This window comes from Ambystoma mexicanum, chromosome 12, assembly GCF_040938575.1.
Source record: "Ambystoma mexicanum isolate Mex_15411 chromosome 12, UKY_AmexF1_1, whole genome shotgun sequence".
NCBI lineage: Eukaryota > Metazoa > Chordata > Amphibia > Caudata > Ambystomatidae > Ambystoma > Ambystoma mexicanum.
In genome coordinates this window covers 73,542,869-73,565,534 of record NC_090936.1, presented here as the reverse complement: position 1 = coordinate 73,565,534, position 22,666 = coordinate 73,542,869, and the positions used below count along the sequence as shown (strand labels likewise).

At 45.8% G+C, this 22,666-nt stretch overlaps 1 protein-coding gene across 2 annotated transcripts in view; it reads left to right on the top strand.

Moving 5' to 3' along the window:
* The window catches only part of PPHLN1 (periphilin 1), a 401,076-nt gene that overhangs the window by 117,973 nt on the left and 260,437 nt on the right, over positions 1-22,666 (top strand). For both annotated transcript variants that reach the window (XM_069628026.1, XM_069628027.1), the window contains exon 6: positions 20,543-20,604. In XM_069628026.1, coding sequence (XP_069484127.1) covers positions 20,543-20,604 — 62 coding nt within the window. The remainder of the gene's footprint in view (positions 1-20,542; positions 20,605-22,666) is intronic.

The window sequence follows — 22,666 nt, the reverse complement described above, 5'->3', positions numbered from 1 at the left end:
GTTGGGCCTTCCAATAACAAAACAAACCATCTCCAGATGGATTATTTTAGCCATTCTGGAGTGCTACAAATTGGCAGGAAAGGAGCCTCCTCAAAATCTAAGGGCTCATTCTACCAGGGGTATCGCAACATCCTCAGCCCTTCAAAGAGGGGTGCCAATTCGAGATATATGTGCGGCTGCCACATGGTCGTCCGCACATACATTTACCAAATTCTATAGCCTGGATTCCTCCTCTAGTCAAGAAACTAGATTCGGCAAGGCTGTGTTACACTCTGTCCATTCTGGAAGGGTAACATAACTTTTATTACTCCCGCCTCCAGTCACAATACCACTGCTATGGGAGTCTATCTAAGATAAGGAATACGTCGGAGGACACAATCCCTTCGAAGAACTAGTTACTCTTACCTTGTAACGTTCTTTCGATGGGATGTTCCTCCGACGTATTCCTTATCGACCCTCCCATCCATCCCCGCAGTATGACTTCCTGTGGGTTTGCAGCCTATGCTCCTTCAAGGTGATTAGTCTAATCCAAAAACATTACTGGGGACTACAAAACGGAACTGAGCAACGGACGCTGCGCGCGGCCTTTATAGGCAGGATGACGTCGACGTCGGCACGGAGGCCGTCGAGGGTCATCGACTTGGCGATCATCGACGCGCAGCGCCCTCTGGCGAAAAAATTTTCCGAGGCCAGCAAAGCTGAAGGATTTCTATCTATCTAAGATAAGGAATACGTCGGAGGAACATCCCATCGAAAGAACGTTACAAGGTAAGAGTAACTAGTTCTTTATTCCAGTACATAGGACACTTTAGATCATTGAAATAAGGCCTGAAATAATGTGCTTCATCCCTCCTCCACCCCCAGTTTACCCGCTCAGACTTATGTTTCATTCCTTTAGTGAGAGAGTGCAGATTTTTCTTCTAGGAAGCTGAACACCTGTCTCCCACCACTTCTAGGCTCCCTTTAATGCTGCAGAGGTCTGGTTTTAAGAACTGAGGTTCCTATTAGTGCTCATCTCTACATTTCACCCACAGTTATTGCCTGCATTGTTTAGGTCTTGGTAATTATTTCAACTCTTTTAGCATATTTCCTTTTTTTTAGATGTTCCCAGAAAGTCTTCACTCCTTGAAAGTCCTATGAGACCTATGTACTCCAGGGTGTAGTGATATGTTTACAAAATAAAAGTATTGAAGCACTTTTATTTTCTCATAATCACCTACCATTTTGCACTGTTCGGGCCAGATGTTCTCTTATTGCCTCAGGGATCTGGAAATGGCCCTACAATTGTGCAGATCTTAAGGTGGCTCTTCTAGGGCGACACTGAGGTGCATACATGGCCCAAATTCAAGGGTAATTGATCACCCATAATCCCATAAAAGTATTTCAATTAATTAGAATGTGCAGTTGATGGAATATCATTTTTACGTTGCTGATGACGTGATGAGTAACCATCTTCCTGCCGTTCTGAAGTTCAAATGCTTTCGTATTAGAGCAATGGGCGTGAATCATTCGTACTTGGATAGGGCAAAACCAAATGCTTCAAAGCGTACCTTAAAGTGGAAATCAGTAGACCTTAACCACTTTCAGAAGGGAGTAATTAAGAACAACTTTATGCTGATTAACTCATTATTAACAGGAAAGTTGAAAACTAACCAGGCCCTATTTGTTTTTATTGATCTCAGAACCAACATCACTATGGTATTCCAGACTACATGTTGAAATTCCCAGAAAGTTAGCACTAGGAGATTGTTTAATAAAGAATGCACTATGGCTAAGCATAAACTCCTGGCTCTAGTTAAGAATCCAACAATTCCTAGAAAGGGATATCATTGCATGGGTGAAATACAAACGGGTCCTCCATTCCTGAAAAAAAGAACTGAAGTAAAGGCTTGGGATGAGTTAGTTGATGCAACTGTGGATAAGAATAGAAATACATTTGGGAAATTAGTGTCGTAGAGCCCCTTGTACGAACATAAGAGTGCTTTATTAACAGGTGTGCCCGATTCCCACTGGGTGAAACATTCGTCCTCATTATACACTTTTGTCTGAACAATGATAGAAGGCATTCCATTCTGTCATTGTTTATTTGTAAAGCGCAAATACACAAGTGAAGTGCTTCAAAGCAGGAAGGGAACAAGGGAGTCATTCTTAAGCCTTGAAGTTTCCGAATGATCTAACAAAAAATTACTAGCACACTAGGCCAGACGGCATTACTACTAGTGAAGTGCATGACGGGAAGGAAGGCCAAAAAGGGAGGGGGGGGGAGAACATATAATCCATAAATTACCATACTAGTTCAGCGACGTTTTAGATAGTACAATGGCATGACAGAGAGTGAGGTGATGGGGGCGGGGAGGAGAAGGAAAAGACATACAGAGACAAAACTACTGTACTATGCCTGGCGAAATAGGTCTGGTCATTCTAGGTAATGGAAGTGGGCAGACAGGAAGTGAAAGGCAGGGGAGGGGAACAAGTGCGTACAGTCAAGCAGTGCCCTGGGTTACCCTACCCATGGAATGAATTCCAGAAGTGCAGTAATGGTGAGCAGATTGCAGAGGCCCAGGGGCAAGTGCAAGCACTGGCGGGGGAGCCTGCGACCTGTGAGGCTATGTAGGTGCACCAGGCGACCAGTCAGCAAAAACGGAGCATAGTTAGATAAGAGAAGGAGGAGGGAATAGAGAGGTTAGTAAGGGAGAGAGAAAGAGAAGAGGAAGGTGTTGAGTGTTCGGAACTTAAGGAGATCAGACTCGAGAATGAGAGGGGCAGGGAGGTTGTTCCAGAGGGAAGCGCCTACAGAGGATAAAGATATACCCCTAATGGCCAATGCGCACTACTAATTTCTGATAAAGGAAGTAAAGGATGCTATAGCCAAGCAAGAATGTAATAGCTGTACAGCACTGGATGGTATTCCTGCTGATCTTCTTCGGTCTGAAACAGACTTGTGGGCACCCACCCTGATAATTGGTTTCAATGCCGTTATGAAATGTGGGACCTATTGAAACTCTTGGCCGTCGGCCATAATTTAGCCATTTACAAAAAGGGGGATGGGGTAAGTCTGCCGTCATTTTGATCAATCTCACTGCTGGGACTCCCTTTGCAAAATATTTGGGCGTTTCTTCTTACCAGACTCGAGCAATTGGCACTAAATAATTAAATATTATCCAGTATCCAACTCTGGTTTCTCGTGGAACCAATATATTTGGTGTTTATGGACCTTAGCACAGCCATTAACAAGGTTAAACAAAGGGGGGTCTGGGAGTCTCTCTACCAGCACAAACACAGCCCATTGACCTGTTTTTGGGTGGATGGCCCCTGGGAGAGTCTCAACCAAGTCTTTAGCTCACTGTCCCTTTCACAGAGGAGAAATATCAGTGCATATCAGTCTTTGTCCTGACCTAGGGCAGTCCAGCACCGAAATAATAGCAATTCTCCTCTGAACAAGAGTACCAACAGCAAACCCCAGACACGTGTTTCGGCCTAGTCGGGCCACAAGGTTAAATGCACAAAACTGTGGGACATACATGGGTCAGTAAACTGGCCCCAAGAATTATTAACATTACTCGTTCACCTACATCAAAACACCAGAGCAGGGCTGTTTCCTAGCTCCCCTGTTATTTTTCCTATATATCAATTGACTATATGCATATTTAATTAAGAGAAGATGCACCAAGAATTGGAACCATCAGCCTACCCGTATTGGGCTATGCTGATGATGGAGTTATTGCACAGTGTTAATAGCAGTCACTCCAAGAGCACTTCACCGCCTGATCACAGCATATACCGTTTTAATGCATGATCTCGATCTTCAGGTCAGTGCGAGTAAATTGGCAGTAATGGTCTGTCAACCTCATAGGAGGCGGATAATGATGCCTATGGTGTATAGTAATCACAGTGTAATTCCCCGAGTCGCTGAATTTGATTACCTTGGGGTACATTTTTTTATCATACTTAATGGGTGAAGGCCACATTTCAAGCAGTTACATTTGAGCAAGCACTAGATGGGGTTGTACGCTTTAAGAAAATGTTCGGATGCTAACCCCTAAATCTTATTTTGAAAGTCTACAGCAGCAAAGCTATTAATCGCTAATTATGCTGCATCGCTATGGGGAGTTTTCCAATGCTGCAGATTGTGCGGTGTGCAGAGTGTATTTTGGCAGTGTCGGCAGTCCACGCTATTTGTTGGAGTCTGCTGGAGTCTGTCTAGAGTGACTGTAACGTTGGGAGGAGACACTATTGGACCAGCTACTAAAACCGCAACACAGCACAGAGTGCATAGTGTATTTTGGCAGTGTCTGGTCAGGGGAGTCTCACCTCCCCTTCCCCCACGCCCTCACTCCCTCATGGATTTGGAATTGGAAGTTTGAAACATCTACTGGTGGGGAATGTTGGTACATTTGTGGAGTATTTGCTGATCTTTGCGGATCCACACGACTGAGGTAAGAGTTAACACTTCAGTATAAACATTTATTTTTTGCTCCATAAAGCCGGGGAAAGCGGCACCTCGAAACAAGGCTTTTAATAGCCGGAAAGTGAAACCGTACCATCTCCGCCCAGGAAAGCAGCTCCCTAATAGCAAACATAACCTGCCGATTGATTTGGGCCACACAAGGACCTACTACGTCGACCCAGAGCACCAACAAAGGAAGAATAACTGCATTCTATCTAAAGTCTATCGAGGTAACCTCAGCTCTGGTTGAGCCAGACGAAAGGGTCTCATCAAACGACTTTAATGGTACTGCCTTCCAGGAAATAGACAATAGTTCGCTTTTGAAACTTTGTTAATGGCATACTACCAGGTGCCGATAGCAGCCTGGCGGTATTGCCAAGCGGTGGAAACATTGAATGCAGTGAATGCTGTGAGGGATACTGAGCTGTCAAAGGTTGCTGCACAAAGACTATCTGAGAGTCCTAAGCTCCAGTATGATACAAGCGTGGATTCGGCCACACAAAATAACGATGACACGAACCGGCTGGAGGTAAGTGCCAATGTCAGCAGTCGAGGCTCAGTTACAAGATCACCTCCTGGCGTTCTATATTTTGCTGTCAAAATCTTGTTAAAATTATGTGGGGCTATTCACGAAGATGTGAAAAGATAGAGCAAGACTAATACCTACCTGTGTGACTTGATGTCATTTGCTGCAGCGCAGGTGTCTGGGGACCCTTTTGAAATATTAACTACTTCTTTGATAAACGCAGTCCCACCAGATAATTTGGTAAATGGCCCTCAACTCTTCGAAGACATCTATTCATCAGCAAATTACCCCACTAGAAAGCAGAAATATCTTGCAAAACGTCAACCGGAAAAAGCAACCAAAAGAAAATATCACAGATTACCAGTGATCTGAATGTGGAGACATCCCTGCTGCCACTTAATTCTATGCAAAAATCTACAGTGGGACCAAAGCCGAGGTAAGGAAGAGATTAGCCCTCAAAAAAAGGAGATCAAACCAACAAGTGGGTACCAATAAATCCAGCAGCAGATGGTGATTACGAGGAGCTCAATGCGCTGATGGCAGAGATGAGCTCAACACAGGTTGTCAGATGACAGGGGTCTGGCATAGGCCATCAACTAAAGTAGATAATTATGCACCTACTACAGGGCTGGGCCCTAAGGTTGTTATCATTGGTCCTGACAACGCGAATAAAGTCACTTGCCATCTGAATCGTTCAAAGGTGCTGGAGCTCTTGAATAGGGCCCCACCTCTTAGGATTTAGGATTCTGTCTTGGTGTGACTTGACTTTGTTGAGCCATTGACTTGTTTGTGACCATTGTGCATCATTGCAATACTTGGCCTTCTCTATAGATAAAAAACAGGAAAGCCAGAAGAGCCAGGGTGCTGTCTGCAATGTAGGCGCCCTCCTCCCCTGACGAAATCTACTCAATCGAATGACCCAAATGTTCAGATTACATTGGAGACAAAGGGGGCCTACATCCATAATCAGGGGGGTAAATGGCTCCAGCGTCTTATTTACCAAAAACGGGCAGTGTGCAATGAAGATTGACAGTATTGAGTTGGAACACTAGAGGTTTCTCACATTTGCTGGCAAATAGTGGTTCTCTGAAGGAATATCATCATAGTGTGATATTTCTATGTTACAGGAAACTTTGGCTACATTTGAAATTAAGAATGATGGTTTTACTATTCACCATTGATTTGCCACTGAGTTTACCTTGGCAGACCCAATGGCAGGCTTTTGATTGGTGTAAAGAACTGTATGACAATCTCTGTGATTTTGCCATTGGACCCTGGGCGGAATGTACTGGCGGTGGAAGTAAAAATAATTAATAAAGGCGTGATCAAGCCTATTCTGCTCTCTAGCAATTTAATAATTATTTGTGGGGATTGGAATACCAGGTCTGCTGACACAAGTGGTGCAAGTTACAAATATGTTAATAAAATCAGTACCATGACACGACTGAACGGCCGGGTAGTCGAGAGATCACCTGCGGGCCTATACGTTGCACAGCGGATTTAATAGATCTATGCTGGACTACATGAGGGGTAATAATCCTGTGTTGGAAATGGTGACTTCTATGAAAGTCACCCCAAACACGTATAGTGATCATGCGCCACACTAGTCGTGGAACTTGATGTAGGCGAAGGTGAATATCATGCCCAATTGTGTGGTGAGTTCTCAAATGCGGCTAGAAATCGCATGAGATGGACAAGACATAATGTTGGAAAGTTGGGCATGCTTGTCTTTCCCATGGGAAAGTATGAATGGCAATCTTGAAAGGGAAACGTGCGAATGAGATTGAGAGGTGCCTGAAAAGCTTAGTGACTAAGGTGGGTATGGAAGCCCGGCCACCGGCCTTACGCCATGGTGCAAGAAAACACTTGAAATTTGACACAGATATTAGAAATGCCAAACGTCTTAGATGTAGAGCCATTAGACTGGTTAAATATAGGTCAAATGCTATTGCCCTGAGTAACACTGAGGTTAAAGAAATTGCCACTATCACGAGAAATTATAGAAGCTGGTTAAAAGTCCATAAATATTGAAATCATCTGGAAAAACCGGGAAAGATGTGTGACCACTTTCCAAAAACAGGACTCCCGTGCAATATGGGAAATGTCTCCACCAAAGGAAACTGAGGCAAATGGTTGATTTAACCCTATACCGAGTGATACATGGGTGGCCCATGTGGGTATGAAATGCTCTAACCCCTCCCAAGGGCCTATCCAGGTGCCTAGAGATTAACGACGGTAATTGCCGACGGGACTAGAAAGAATTGTGGAACTGATCAAGAAACTGAAGTCTTTGAGATCTCCTCAGCCAAATGGTCATGCAAATGCGGTCCTAAAGGCCGATCCAGAAAACGGGGCACATGTGTTGTTGACAATGTTTGCATGCGTGTGCAGAGAGCGCTTGTTGCTGACTTCATGGCAGCAATCTGTTTTTGTACCAGTGTATAAGAAAGGAAATCGGATGGAGTTAAACAATTACAGATTTCTGTCCATGTCGGATGTTACCGGCAACCTCTTTGCAACCCTGGTGTTGTAGGAACTGAATAACTGGATGGATGGAGATAAACTCCATCCTACACCCTTTTCAAGCGGGCTTTGGGACAGGCTCTGGTAGAGTGCATAACATTGGAGCACTTGACCATCTTGTCCAAGAAGACCGTCAAACGCGCGCTCCCTCTATGTACGTGGCATTTGTCGCCTGCAAGTCATCCTTTGACCAGGTAAATAGGTCTACGCTTTGGGCAAAAATATACCTGATGGGCTGTCCACCATGGTTGCTTCATATGGTTGTGGAATTTCCTACCAACAATGTGGCATGTGTTTGCCTGGATGGCAAGGGAACTGTGACATCTTGGGTGCAGATCCACAGGGGGTCGAATAAGGTTGTGTTTTGGCCCTCTTATTTAATCTATCTGATCCTCCCACTTTGCTGGAGGCTAATTCCTCCTATCCACCAAAAAGTGGGTCAGTCCCTATTGCGACGATGCTATATGCAGATGATTTGATTAGGTTTGCCTGCACTATTGCTGACCTGTGTAAAATGTGTAATGTACTGGCAACGTTTGCAGTGGAACATGATTTGGCTGTAAACTTGGACAAAACGCAGATCATGCTGGTAACTAACACGAGGTTAAATGGAGCAAAATTGGAGTCAAATTTTGGCGTATGGAGTATAAGTATTTGGAAGTGGAAGTGGGTCCCATAGGCTATGGGAAACAGATTGCTTCTAAAATGTGTAGGTGATCCAGCTTACAACACAAATTCAAAGAGTGGCTAGATCGCAGGCCGGTTTTTCACCCGCAGGGGTATGATATATGCTATGGCATTTATAACATGCCTATACACACGTGTTTCAGGGTGCGACGAGGCAAGGGAGGGGGAACAGAGGGAAGACGGAGACGACGATCTTACTAGGCCAAGTGACACTGAGATCGCGCAAGTGCAGGGGAGGGGGGAAGGGGAAGTGGGCAGTGCATAGGATAAACAGTAAAATAAAGATAATAAATAAAAGGTTCAGAAAGAAAAATGAGCACTAGGAACTGGTGGTGGCCGCGCCTTTACTCATTATATTTAGTCCGGTCTTGTTGCACTTGCTGCCTGTTGGTAGAAACTGTAGGGCCTGTGCTCTTGAAGCCCGAAGTATAGGTAAATGTAGCTTTGTTGGTTTTCTACTCATGTCGTGCTGGTGCATTGGGTTGAAGATATTCATTTCATTCACTTAGTTGTGCATAGTAGGTATGGTCCAGACATTCTTCTTTTACGTTTTGTTTACGATTTATGGAAGTTTTATCAATTTGAGAGAGTGCCGACACGTGTTTCGACCATAAAACCGGTCTTTATCAAGGCTACCATAGTTAATGGTTACATTGGTTGTCATATATTTGGAGTACACACCATTGTTGTGACATGTGCAATGTGATCAGTGATTTGGTGCATTGGGTAAATGTTCAATATGATTCATTTTCATTAGTGTTATTACAGATGCATACAGTGGGATTGGCCCATTTGAAGTATTCCGGATATAGGTCCAGGTTATCACAGGGACGGTTGAGCAGGATGGCATGGTTGACCGTGTCAAAGGAGGAAGAGAGATAAAGTAAGGTGAGGACACGGGGTGTTGGAATCAAGGTTGGAGAGCAGGTCTTCACGGAAGTTCAGGAGAGCAGTTTCCGTGCTTCTGGCAGCTCTGAAGCCAGACTGATGGTCATGGAGACAACCAACAGATTCAGTGTGAGGATTAAGCTAGGAGATGGCAAGCTTTTCCAGGAGTTTGCCCAGGAAAGGAGTGATGGGGATTGGGCGACAGTTAGCCGGGCAGGAAGGGTCAGCAGAGGGCTTCTTAAGAAGAGGGTGAACAAGGGAGTGCTTCAGGGGGGGAAGGGAAGACTCCAGTGGCGAAGCAGTGGTTGTAAGAGTCCGCAGGAGCCAATGAGGTCCTTGATGGTTTTGGAGGAACTGGGGTGAACCTGTTTTGACGAGACTTTCATAGATCAGACTTCTAGAAACCTCGTCGGGGGGGGAAAGGAGGAAGGCAGAGGGAGGAGAGGTGGCCGAAGAGGGGCCTGAGGAAGAGCAGGGAGTAGAGGGGGGAGAGGGTGATACAGCTGTATAAGCAATGCCTCTGCCTGACCATTCTATACAGACTTGAGGTCCTGACATTACTGGACCTGTCATGGCTCGATTGAATTGAAGGAGCTTTCTGGTGCAAGCTTTTGGGACTGCGTCCTTCATTCCTGATAGAAAAGGTCCGCTTAGAACTGGGGCTAGCAGCCCTGCGGGGGATGGTGCTAAGACTTAGGGGTCTGTTCTGTATGAAAGCAAGAACAAACCCTACATATGGGATGAATAAGTGCCTGAGTGAGACTGCAAATGGATCATCCCTCCTATGTGGAATGAATTGTAAATTAGTAGTAGATGACTTCTTTGAGTTTATTGATTAAAAGCCTAATTTTGGTGCAGGGGACTCCCATGAGGCAATGCCAACGGTCTTTATAAGAAACTAAATTGTTAGGTTTGGCAAAACTATGCCCACCTATCCAGTTTGAAGAGCTGGGAGGCGGTTTCAAGGGTGAACCATCTGTATAGGAAAGCCCAGCCCCATCTGCTACTATGCCCAACACCAGAGGTCAGGCTTTTCTTACTGCGAATCATTGAGCTGCCAGTACTATCAGATATAATTTCCACACAAGCTTGACATCGCTAGAGATGTTCTCACGGAGTGTGTAAAGATGGGTCCCGTATATGTGTAATTTAGGAGGACTGGAACGTTTGTATGAGTCCATAAAGTGTGATCGTTTTTGGGACTATTGCCTAAATACAAGAGCTACTGTTGCCCATCTGGTGCTCAATCGTGTCAGGAGGATTGTGAGTGGTCGACTGGAGGAAATTACCAAATAATCAGGTGATTCGGGACCAACCAATCCGAAATTGTATAGAAGGGTGAAGATCATATTGGTCTCCTCTTTCGGTTGGGGCGGGGGGGGTAAGGTACTAATACAATAAGCACTTTGGAAATCCAATGGTAGGAAGGTTTGTCTGTGATTGTGGGTACGTAAAAGCTGTTCCCTTTTTAATAAGCTGTTCGATTTTATTCCATTTGAGTGATTTTACAATTTGGGCTAACTGAAATAGAGTATTATGCTCTTTATAAAATTGAAATCATTGTTAATATGATTTTCGTGCTATTTAAGTAATAGTTTTGTTTGATTATTTACTGTGTTATTTGTGTGAAGCTCTTTGAGCTAAACCATAATAAAGATTATTATTATTATTATTGCTGCGGATTATCAGGTTGTAGGAAATTAAACTTCTTAGCCTTCCTCGATCGGCCTCAAACAATGGTTCTCATTTGGAATTGGGACTTTTTCTAATGGACTATTTCATCGTACAGTCTTTTTATCACTGGCTCCATCCAAAAGCTGAATTAACTCAATCCTTCAATCCATATTGGGCAAAAGGGGGGCTGATTGTGTATGCAGGGGTCCGCTAATCAGTGCAAAATAAAAACTGCGTTCTCAAAAAAATGGAGCACAAACCGGGCGAGAAGCAACGCTGTTTATTACAGCTGGGTGAGCACAAATCAAACAGAACAGTGGATTAGCTCTGATGGAGAGGCTGACATCTAAATGCACTATGAACAACAGTTTTATAATTAAGAAATACAATAGTAGGAATTGGGTAGAAACACTTGCAAGTTGGAAGATTCGTTTTTTCTATGCCACCCAAGATTGCACACCCACCAAGAATTGAACATAAGAAAATAGTGGGTGAATCCTATAATTGGAGTGGATAGTGTAACCAGTCAGTTATTCGTCCTTCTCCCCAAGGGGGAGCCTTCCCCACCTTAAGGCTTAGGGAGGTGAGCCCTCTCTGCAAGACCCTCACTTGGGGCCGAGGCAAGTGGGACCTCCCCAGGAGAGACCCCCCACTTTGAGGACAAGGACTCACGTTCCTGTGAGGAACTTCTTGGTTCATATACCATAGCTGCATGCAACAACAATCCTGTTGGAACAAATAATGTGGCATCTTTACTGGTGGCTGAAGGCAATGCAAAAAGAAATCCATTTGTAAAAGAAAAGGAAGGATGTCTCTTTACGGTACGGGACACCAGAGACCTGGCGTATAGAGATGCAATAAAGGCATTGAAAGGAAAGAGGAACGAGCTATCCGGTGGTGGCGTGGACACATGTACAGCCTGGTGATTAGAACGTCCAAAGATCCACGCAGAGATCACGGGAAGCCTGGAAAGCTTCCGACCGCCAGTGTGAATGCAGAACAGTCCGCTGACAGCAAGAAGAACGGGAAAGCACACCCGAGCGAGAGCCGAGCCCCACCACAGGCTGTGACGGAGAGAGAGGTAACGGGAGAAGCAGGACGACGCAAGGGCATTATAGAGCCGAAGAAACTCATCCCAGTGTTAAGGACGAGAAATTAAGACTAAGGCTGTGTAATTGGAGTTGTAAAGAACTAACAACCCGGTAAGGGAGGAGGGTTAATATACAAGGAGAGAAACTCGTCACGAGGACGAGAAATGAACACTAAGACTTTAATTTTAATTGTAAACCAGCAACGAATAACCCCAAACAGGGTTATTATATGAAGAGCAGTAACTCGTCCTAGTCAAAACGACATATGAACAGAGAAACCAGTTATGAGGAGAAATGAGAAACCTGCAATGGAATTGTTTAAGCATTCCAGGGTGGGCACAAGTAGAGACTGAAAACATGTTCCCTGGGAGGAAGGGAAGAAGCCTTATGACCTCACAATTGAAGACTGGAGCAAGTCTAACATAAGAATATGTAATGAGAAACCGGATTAAAAAATCTTGAATGAGCAAGATATAGAACAGATATTGTGAAAGAAGTTCTGACGAAGGAAGACTAAAAAGGGGTCAAGATCAACCCACCTCATGAAAGCCTAAGTGTAAAGAGTCCACAAGTGATGACAAGAGTGTGAGAAAGTACCTAAAGGGGAGTTATTGTGAATATAGAATCACAGAAAATACGAAACTCAAGAATTGATCTCAAAGACTATCCAAAGAGATTATACAGGGAAATATCTCTACCACAGAGAGACTGTAAATAAAATGCATATTGGCAAAGAAGAGACCAGGCGAAGATAAGACATTAGTTAAATATAGTGGTAGGGTCAGATCGTTGGATGGCGAAACATGCTTCCTAATTTACAAGTTTGATAAAAGTATTGAATCATGTCCTCCGAGTGTCCGGCTCCTTTTTCCGACATGACAAAATAAGTTTAATTAACTGAGATGCCAAGGGTAAAGCATAAAAAACGTGTCGGGTGTGGAGAACATATTTAGGGCGACACCCCTTACCTATTTGTAATGCAGTGCGAGTTCTGATTCTGGGGAGTGGAAGCAGGGCAGGGCATGGGCGACACAGCAAATCGGTGTCTCCCTTTGTCATCTGTTCGGACAAGGCTGCTGTTGAAATCTAAGATTTGTGCAGAGTTTTTTTTTAACATAACCCTTGTAAAATCCAACCCTCCTTGCGGCAGAGCAAAGAGTTTTCTGGGATACGCTTGGGCAAGCGAGGAAACCAAGAAACGCGGTTTGCCCCAGGTAAAGCCTCACTGCAGGGTAGGCTTGTCATGCTGCTGCTCCGTTCTAAATAAGATGATACTTTTCTGGGTGAAAAAGCAAAGAGGAACACTCGCCCTTTGAGTGCTCCGGCTTGGAAGCGCTATAATTGAGTGATCGTTGATGGTATGACAGTCTCTAGACTACACTTGTCAGGTGTGTGCAACTGGAGAAGGGACTTGCACCCAGGGCCGCCTTGGAGAAGGCCCACCCGGGCGACCGCCCAATGCTCCAATAGCCCCTGCCATGCCAGCTCGAGCTCTCCTAAGCAGGGGTGGTGGGTGAAGGCGCAGCAGGTGCCCTATTGAATCGGAATGCTCCCTGCTCTTTTGCGGACGCCAGCACGAGAGCGAGGTGCATCTTCTCCCAATAGGGCATGGCTGTCAAACCAGCACGGGGCAGACATTGAAAGGCAGGCCCATGCTGGTTTGACAACTCTAGCTCTATTGAAGTGATGAGCTCCCTGCTCCAGCACAGAACGGGGAGTTAATCACTTAATTAAATACAGCGCTGCTGCTCGTTTTGCAGCAGTGCTTGATTTAATTTGGTGCCTTTACCGTCCCCGGGGGGTGCCGGGAGTGCAGGTGCCAAATGTTGACTCTCCCCGGGCTCTAGCAGTGATGAGGCCGGGCGTGCTTAGACCCCACACAAATGAAAGATGCACGATCGGGTTGCGGACTCATTAATCAGAAGATGGGGTTATGCTTCATGCAAACCCTGCATGCATCGCTCTGTTGAACCAATCTGGATGTTCTCTTACGTTAACAGACCACTTCAAAGGGATAGTGCAATTCATTGCAAACACAAGAGCCTGGCTAATCTTAGTAGTTTCAAACGGGCCGAACAGGGTTCGGCCCGAGAGACTCTTCACTGGCCAGGTGCCCAGGCATTCCTGCTTCTTCAGAGACTGGGCTTACTGACACAGTACTGGGGTTCGGTTCTGCACCCTTGCCCTCAATTGCTAAATTAGTCAGTAGACCTCTGCAAATGTCGAACAACATCAGTATTTCGAGCTGCTAGGAAGCCTTGTGTAAGACTCGTATATTGTGAAATGCTCACAAAATCATCAGTGCTTGTATCGGGTACTGTACTCGGTATTCAGGTGGTGCTCTGGATGTGGTACTTATCTGCCATTGGGGCCTCCCGGAAGGCAACATCAGTTCGTCAACCATCACGTTAATGGAGTGTTATGGCTGTTCCTCTTTGTGAAAAGTGAATATTCTGCATTGCTTCACAAGCCTTTGGAGTTTATATCCTTGTCGACATGCAGGTCCTTCACTGGAAAACTGAGATGTTGGTCAATAATAACAAATGGGTGAATTCTCTATGCTCTTGCTCAGGGTGTTGCATAGCAGTGTTCACTGCGCACAAGGGAGAACCGTGATACCGGTTGATTGTCGATGATAGTATCTGATTACAAGATACACCAAGACCTTTTCGCTAAATCTGCCCTCCGAGATGGAAAGTAGTCTGCAATGCTATAATGTAAGAACGAGTCTAAAATCTTTACTCACGGGGCTAAAGGATTCAATCTAGGATCCTCTTTTTGGGACATGCGATGAGCCCCGGCGGGGAAATGATGCTGCCCCGCTGGGTAATCGCTTCTTTCCAGGAGCTATACAGCATTCAGAATACTCCTCCTTAAGCACAGCCCCAGGCACATGCTGTGAGGGGTAGACCTTGAAGGTGGCCTTCATGCGAGGTTATCTGCAGAGCGACGCCCTCTGCTTTCCGTAAGCGTTATTCCCAGGCTGCCATTACCAGGACAGGATAGACTCCTGCTGCCACTCCATACCTGGCATCCTATGGATACGCCCAACTGCCATCCTGCTCGCCCCACCACCATCCTCCTATCCTCTTCGCCCCACTGCCATCCTCCTCGCCCATCCACCATCCTCCTCGCCCATCTGCCATCGTCCTCGCCCCACCGCCATCTTCCTCGCCCCACCGCCATCCTCCGCCATCTTCCTCGCTCATCCTCCATCCTCCTCGCCCACACCATCCTCCTCACCCCACCACCATCCTCCTATCCTTCTCGCCCCAGCGCGATCCTCTGTTACGCTCACCTGGCTCCCACAGGGGCGTCGGTCGGACCCGGACAGCTGCGGTCTCCACCCACGTGATGCGTAGTGCAGCGATGACGGACTGGATCTGCCCTCCTAATCTTGTCTGCTTAACCCGTAGAAATATTCTCCTGCAAGTGGAGAGATGGATTTAGCCACTTGTGGATTCAAGTGATGGCACCCCCACAGTCCTCCCCAACTAATCGCCTCCGAAATGCCCTCACAGCAATCTCACCTTATATTCTTGAAAGATGAGCTCTCCATCCTGCGTGGATTTGCAGGGGCGCGTCGATTCCAGTTAATTCACTGGTTTGACAGCTCGGGAGAGTTCCGGAGAGTATTGACTGAGGTTCTTGGTGAGGACCAGTAAGTATTAAGTTCACAGAGTTCAATATGTCCGATGTTCACTCTTGTTCCCGCAGCCTTCCATTCTTGTTTTGCAGCTGGCTAGTGAAAAGATGCTCTTGTGGCAGCTGGTGACGCTCAGGTAAGATTCTGTATTACCCGGCGCTGTCCTGTAAATGTTGCACGAGGAAAACCTGTTTTTTGTCTCTTTACAGATGCGGCACGTGAAAATATGGAGAGTCACAAAGGATGCCTCCGGTGGTAAATCAGGTAAGCCTATGGTGGTAAGAATTATATTTGTTGGTTCCCTCAGCTCACCTTGTGGTTTTCTTTTGTCTCCTAGGTGCCGATGTTCGGCGAAGAAATGATGGAGGGAGCGCCGACACGAAGGATGCTGTGAAGACTGGTGAGTATGGCGCGGCGCTGCAGCTGGAGGTGCGGCGCGTGCAGAAATGTTCTTTACAGGTCCGGAGACAAGATGGATCCAGAATCAGGTGTGGAATAGAAATAACTTTGTTTTCTAACCTTGTCCCTTTCTTTCCTCTTTGTTTTAGGAGCTCCGGATTCGAGGCGGGCGTGACAGAAGACTGGATGCAGGCTGCAGGCACGGTGAGTGTTAAGCTTCTGGATGCAGAATAACGCGAGGCGTGTGTTGCTGGTCGGGCGTGGTTTAAATAGCCTCAAAAGTAGTCCTAGGTAAGAAGTCCTAGAACCACACCCGAGTAAAAAATAGTCCCGGTAGAAAAATAGTCCCTTTTAGGCTTCGTGTTGGATTGGAGTAATTTGCAGCATGGTCTGCCTGAGGTAAGTAATGACTATTAGCCTGGCGCCTTAGGTGCCAAGACTGAACCCAGATAGCCCCTAGCCGGGGCTGCTGAGGTTTTACTAAATGTCTAGATGCCTGCTCCCGGGGCTGATGGGCTTAGTCCGGATGCCTGGGGGTAGGCATCATGACATCCTCCTGGCCCCACCACAATCCTCCTCGCTGTCATGAACCGTCGTCTGCATCCCTTATGGACTTCCTGGTCCCTGACACATAGGGGATTGAATACAGTGATCCTTCCAAGATGGCGGCTTGAAACGGAATGCTGCTGGCCATTCTCTACGCTCCACGCTGTACGCTCTACAAAACAGACATGACCCCGCGGCTCTGTGCGTCTCAACGCTACCGCTTGCTGTAGTCGGACGTGTGTTGCCGGAGTTCGCTTGGGGCTTTCTTCTGATTCCTGGTTCCCGGTTCCTTGAATTCCCCCTTCCTTCCTCCCATTCCTCTACCTTATCATCCGAACTTCCTGGATATTCTTCTGCGCTCGGGTCACAGCGTTCCGTGCCTCCGAGTGTGAACATCATTCCTTCCTGGTATCCGCCCTGGACTTCTGAACATTCCCGGAAGTTGGATAGCGAACCTCAAGCTGGAATCCGAGGACCAGCGCTCGGGTTTGTACAAATCCCGGACCGTGAGAAAGAAGACATCACAGAAGGTCGCAAGCAAACAACAAAAGTAGGTGAGAAGGGGAGAGAATTGTGACTCGCCCCACCGCCATCCTCGTTGCCCCACCGCAATCCTCGTTGCCCCACCGCCATCCTCCTCGCCCATCTGCCTTCCTCCTCGCCCATCTGCCTTCCTCCTCACCCATCTGCCTTCCTCCTCACCCATCTGCCTTCCTCCTCACCCATCTGCCATCCTCCTCACCCCACGCCATCCTCTGCCATCCTCCTCGCCCCACCACCATCCTCCTATCCTCCGCCATCCTCCTCGCCCACCCCCATCCTCCTCGCCCCACCCCCATCCTCCTCGCCCCACCCCCATCCTCCTCGCCCACCCCCATCCTCCTCGCCCCACCCCCATCCTCCTCGCCCCACCGCCATCCTCCTCGCCCATCCGCCATCCTCCTCGCCCCACCACCATCCTCCTATCCTCCTCGCCCCACCGCCATCCTCCTCGCCCCACCGCCATCCTCCTCGCCCCACCGCCATCCTCCTATCCTCCTTGCCCCACCGCCATCCTCCTATCCTCCTTGCCCCACCGCCATCCTCCTATCCTCCTCGCCCATCCGCCATCCTCCTCGGCCCACCGTTTTCAGGTATTGCGTTTGTGAAAAGAGACTGAGGGACCGAAGCAAGTATGGCCTGCTTGTGGGTGCAGCCGCAACTGCGCTGAAGCTTCCTTTTGCTTTTTGTACTCTGTGTAAGACATTCTCCCTTCTCGATACAAGGGTACAGCTATTCCGGGAATCTGTGGGAAGGGGGCCATTAACTACTAGTACAAGAAGCACCATATGTGCTGACTTGTGCTTTAGACGGCATGGCTGGACCTGTATATTTCTACTCCGGACTTGACTCCTGCACCACTTGAAAGCCCAAGCGATTCTTTAGCAGTTTGCTGGTTAGTGCCTTTGCTAGCTGGAAGCAGAGAGGTAGGCGTTTGAGGCAACGACTTGCATGTCGGCCTAGGCTGCCTGTTGCCATGGAAGGCAATATTGCCATTAGCTCGCAGTACAAGTTTTATTTAAGAAGAAACAGTTTGAGCGTCTCGTAAATTGCCAAACGGAGAAGGCTGCAAGGAAAAATTGGTAAAGAGGCTAAAACAAGATGCACCGTTTTCCATGGTAAATGTGGTGTGGTGTGGTAGACCAGCCAAATGGGTCCCGTCCTTAAAAAGTCTTACTTGCGAGGCGCACTATTAGCAAGGTGACAGTTAAGTGAATGGCGAAAAAATGCCCCTGCGCGAGGGTGGGGAGCAAACGGAGCAGGCGAGTGCCTGAGGGCAGTGCCCAGCCTGCTGTTGACGTGGGCGTATGCCAGACAGCAGCCGGGCCCACACGGTGCTAATAAAGCACACGCGATAAAGCATTGCTTACTGATGAGATTATACGCAAACCAAGCATCGCATCATTCACTAGGCATTCATAGCAGCCAGCGAGTCTGCCTTTTTTCCCATTTCGGCCTTTATTCAAAAACAAGTCATTATTGCATACAGCAATGGAACCATTAACTTTTTAGGATTCTTTGTGAGAGGGGATACCTAGGATTGCCTTCTCCCAATATCAACGGATTTTGTCTTTATTGGGGTTCGATTTTGTTACACACAGATGACCCTTCAGGGCTGTCGTTGGCGGCGGCTGCGCCCTGGCCAGGGAAACAAAAAATTGGCCCTCCCCCAGCGCGCCCCTAGGCGAGCAGGTGAGGAGAGGGTGGGGTGCCACCTTTTTCAATTGCATCAGCGCACATTAATAAATGCACCCCAGTCAAGAGAGGGGGCGTATTTATTTTCAGTAGGGTGTCTGCCGCGCCTTCTCCCACCACGCCAGCTCGGGGAGGCCTTGAAAGACTACTCTGAGCTGGTGTGGCGGGGGCCTAATGGGGCCCCGGGCGATCACCCAGGCGGCCCTGCCCGAAGTCCGGCCCTGTTACCCATGAAAGAAAATGATGAGCATTGTAATAACTTTGGCTTTAATCTGAGGATCGTGATTGGATCGTAAACTAGCCGATGCTGGAAAAAGCAGTGCTCGTTTGTATCTATTAACAGCACAGTGTCCCATATTTTTTTAATGTATTTATTTGTATTAGTTGAATTGAATCAACCTTTCAAATACAAACTACTCACTATATACATTCGAATACAAATTCATATACATATTATGTACATTTATATAAAACTATTTCATTCAAAGAGACCATAACAGAATTTTGCAATAAACGTGATGTGTTCACATTTGATCAATGTATGAAAAACAATCAACAAGAAATATGTACAAAACTTTTTCCTTTTTGTTATTTTTTTTCCCTTCCCTTTTTACTAAAAATCATTTATTTCAAAAATAGATTTGTCACAACTGTTTGGTAAATCATCAATGCGTTTCACTCTCAGTATTCTCCAATTTCAAAGATAGTAAAAAATTAACAGTTGCAATTTGGATAGGTAAGTAACAGGCACCCAAAATTAAAGACCAACATAAACCCTGAGTAGTTAGGCAGAGGTATTTACAATGTCTTGTATAATGTATTTCACGCAATGGCCGTAAAGCACAGCATTCTGTGATAATATGCAACGGTGTCTCACGTGAGGCCTTCAACAAACAAAAACTGCAGAAATTGTCATTTATAGCCATTTGTTTCCGCTTGAATTGCAAATCCCTGGTCTTCCACAAATTAAAACGTAATCTTAGTATTCCATTACGCAGTTTGTGAGGGACATCGGACCAAATAGGGTGGTAAGGTTTGTAATTTTTTATGTGGAAACCTGTCCTCTTCCGTATTGTGATACGAAAGACAGTGTTCTGGTTGTTATCCAGTCCCGCTCAAACAGTTTCAATTTTGCTTTGTCAGGATTTTGTATCCTTGGATCTACAGACACATCTGCCGAATTTAGTATGAGATAGACCCCCGTGAGCCATTGTCTAATGAATGCATGGTTAGTGGCAAATATATAATTCGTCAAGGTTTTCAACAAGATGTTTGAAGGGGTCGAAATTAAACATTTCCGGAAAAGCGCGTGTCCCATATTCTTACCTATTATGTCTTGCGTGAACCAGTTTGGATATCTGGCAAAGATACTGCGGGTGTGAGGCAGGAGGGAGGGGGCGGGCAGATTCTCTTGCTGCTCATGCAATTGCAATGTTTTGCATTTGGTGTTTCCCAATTTAAAAACCTGCCCAAATGGCAAATGAGGCTTTCTCTGGAACGCCTGGCTGCCTTTGGAATTCGCTTTCCATGTCCCTCCCGCCTTCCACAAGTTACATTTGCATGCCTTAGCCTTAATGCATACTTTTATTCCAGCTACAATTACTTTTTGTTTCTTGTTCGCTTGCAGTACTAATATATGGTTTTCTTTATTTTGTTTTCCCTTGCTGCGGTTGTTTTCCTCCTAATTTATTTGTTAGACAAAAATTCTGTTCTTGCTTGTTTTTCTAATATTTTTAATATACTGTTGTAAGTTGCTCCAGTTCTGCTCAGGCTTGGGTGATGTGCTTTAGCAAATGTTTTAATATTTATAGCAATGTCTTTATCAAGAAGCGTTTTGCAAAAACACAAAAAATGGCTTATCTAAGAAATCTATGTTGTAGGAAGACCCGGGGTACAGATGGCACCGGGATGAACATCACGTAAGCCGGCAGTCGGACTACAGGTAAAAACGAGGGATTGCATTTCCAGTATCTGTCCAATGGAAGAGGATGTCTATTGTTTCTCCAATGTGGGATTTCGAGGGCTCACCAACCAGATACATTGTAATTAAATGTAATCACGCTTGTTTAAAAAAAAAAGCATACTTTGTCTTTTTTCCTAATTTAAAAGGGAAAGGGAATCCTGCAATTTTGTGGCAAAGACAGGATTGCTTCCTCCATTTGTTTTAACCTCGACTTGCCATTTCCTTTTCCCTCGACTTTGCTGCTACTCCCTGAGGATCAGAAAAGACGTGTCTTGTGCTTGTGTTCCCAACACTGCAGAGCCCTGCACCACCAAACTTAATTCTTTGTGTAGCCTTTACCAATGTCTCAAAATTTAAACTCTCCACTAGCCATTGGCAAGTCTCTTGCCTAGTAAGAAATGGTGTGCTGTGTACGTGTAGAATTGAGGTGGGGCGTGGCTTTTTATGCTTGGCTAGTAGCTTGCCATTTGAAATGTTGCCCCCTGGCCTTTATTATTCTATTTGCAGCTTCATTTCTTCTACTGGGACAAATTGCAGCGCTGTGTGTTTAAGGAATGTGGTTTGTGCTACAAGCAGTTTACTGGAAAGGCTTGTGTATGTAGGCAGAGGTCTTAGACCGTGCCTCTGGGAAAGAGGCCTTGCACTTTTTTCATTTTTGCTGACTGTTTTGATTACCCTTTTTTTCTCTATATGATCGGTCTGCAGCACCCTCTGGGACCTGACTGTGATTTACCTCTGAGATACACCTAAGCCTTTCTGGGTTAGGGTGTCCCAAAGACAGCCTGTCTCTTATGTGACTGCTCAGACATTTGGTTGGCGTCAGATATTCTCTTAGAGGCACTTGGGGCTCTCCTGTGTTCGAAATCCACTGTGTATTTTACAGCGAAGCCTTCTCCTTTGTGTGAGAGTAAACAGCTGAATCCATGTATGGTGTAAGGGATCAAGCGTAAGACTCTGACAAAGTGGCATCCTAGGTTTGAATTATAGTCTTTTATTTCCAGAAAATAATAAAAAAAGGATTGGGAGAAATCCTATCTACCCCTAATCCTAAAAGGGGTTTCCCTGCCTCAAAAAAACTAAGGATAGTCTGTGTCAGGATGTTAAACATAAGAGTGTCCTCCGTCCTTTGTCCAAAAATTCTAAACTGACCCTTAAACTCTAAACTCAGCATAACGTGCACAAGGGGAATTCTAGTACGCTATGTACTTGTAGCTTTCTTACACAGTTCTCAACTTAAAGTTCTTTAGGTGCAAAACAGAAAGGAAATGAAGTTCCACCAGGAAAGGGCTCCCTTTCCCCTAGAATCCTTCTGGTAGTTCAAATGTCACTTTATCACAGTTCAATTTCTCAAACCGAGTCCTCTTTCGACCCCTGGTATACTTTCCTTCCATTGTATTTGAAACTTTCTTACTGATCCTTAAAAGGTAAATTAATTCTCCCTTTTGTATTCACAAATTCGGTTACATGTCTTTATAAGCAATCATTCAATCACAAATAAAAATATAAAGCTAGAAAAATGTCAATAAATAAAATTGTTTGAACATTTTTTTAGGGGGTTCCACCCCCAAAAAACAATTTCCCACGGTCAAAAACTCACCCCAACCGTTTGCCCACAAGATTTAACCCTTTACCCCACCCCACATACATTTTTGTAATTTTTTTGATTATATATTTTTGTTACGTATTCATTTGTTATAGAGTTTTCGTTTTAAAGACTGTATACCACAATTTCAGGTTCACTTCTTCTGTCACCCCTGGTTTGCTCTCCTGGCCGGATATTGCTTCACTTCCGACTCCTGGTTTATTCTCCTGCCAGGATGTTTCTTTGCTTCCCTCCTTTCCTGGGTGAGAGTCCCAGACTCACTGATTGCCTGGTGCACTAAAATGCATGGGCTTTTCCTTTCACTGTTCAATCTTTCATCCACGTAACAATACGTGTCCGATATTGGGTCACTGACCCTTTCTTGAAAAAGTGCACAAATGTGTTTAATTCCTCTTTTCAAGTGTTGGGTCTCCGAACCTCTCTCAACACTATTTACAT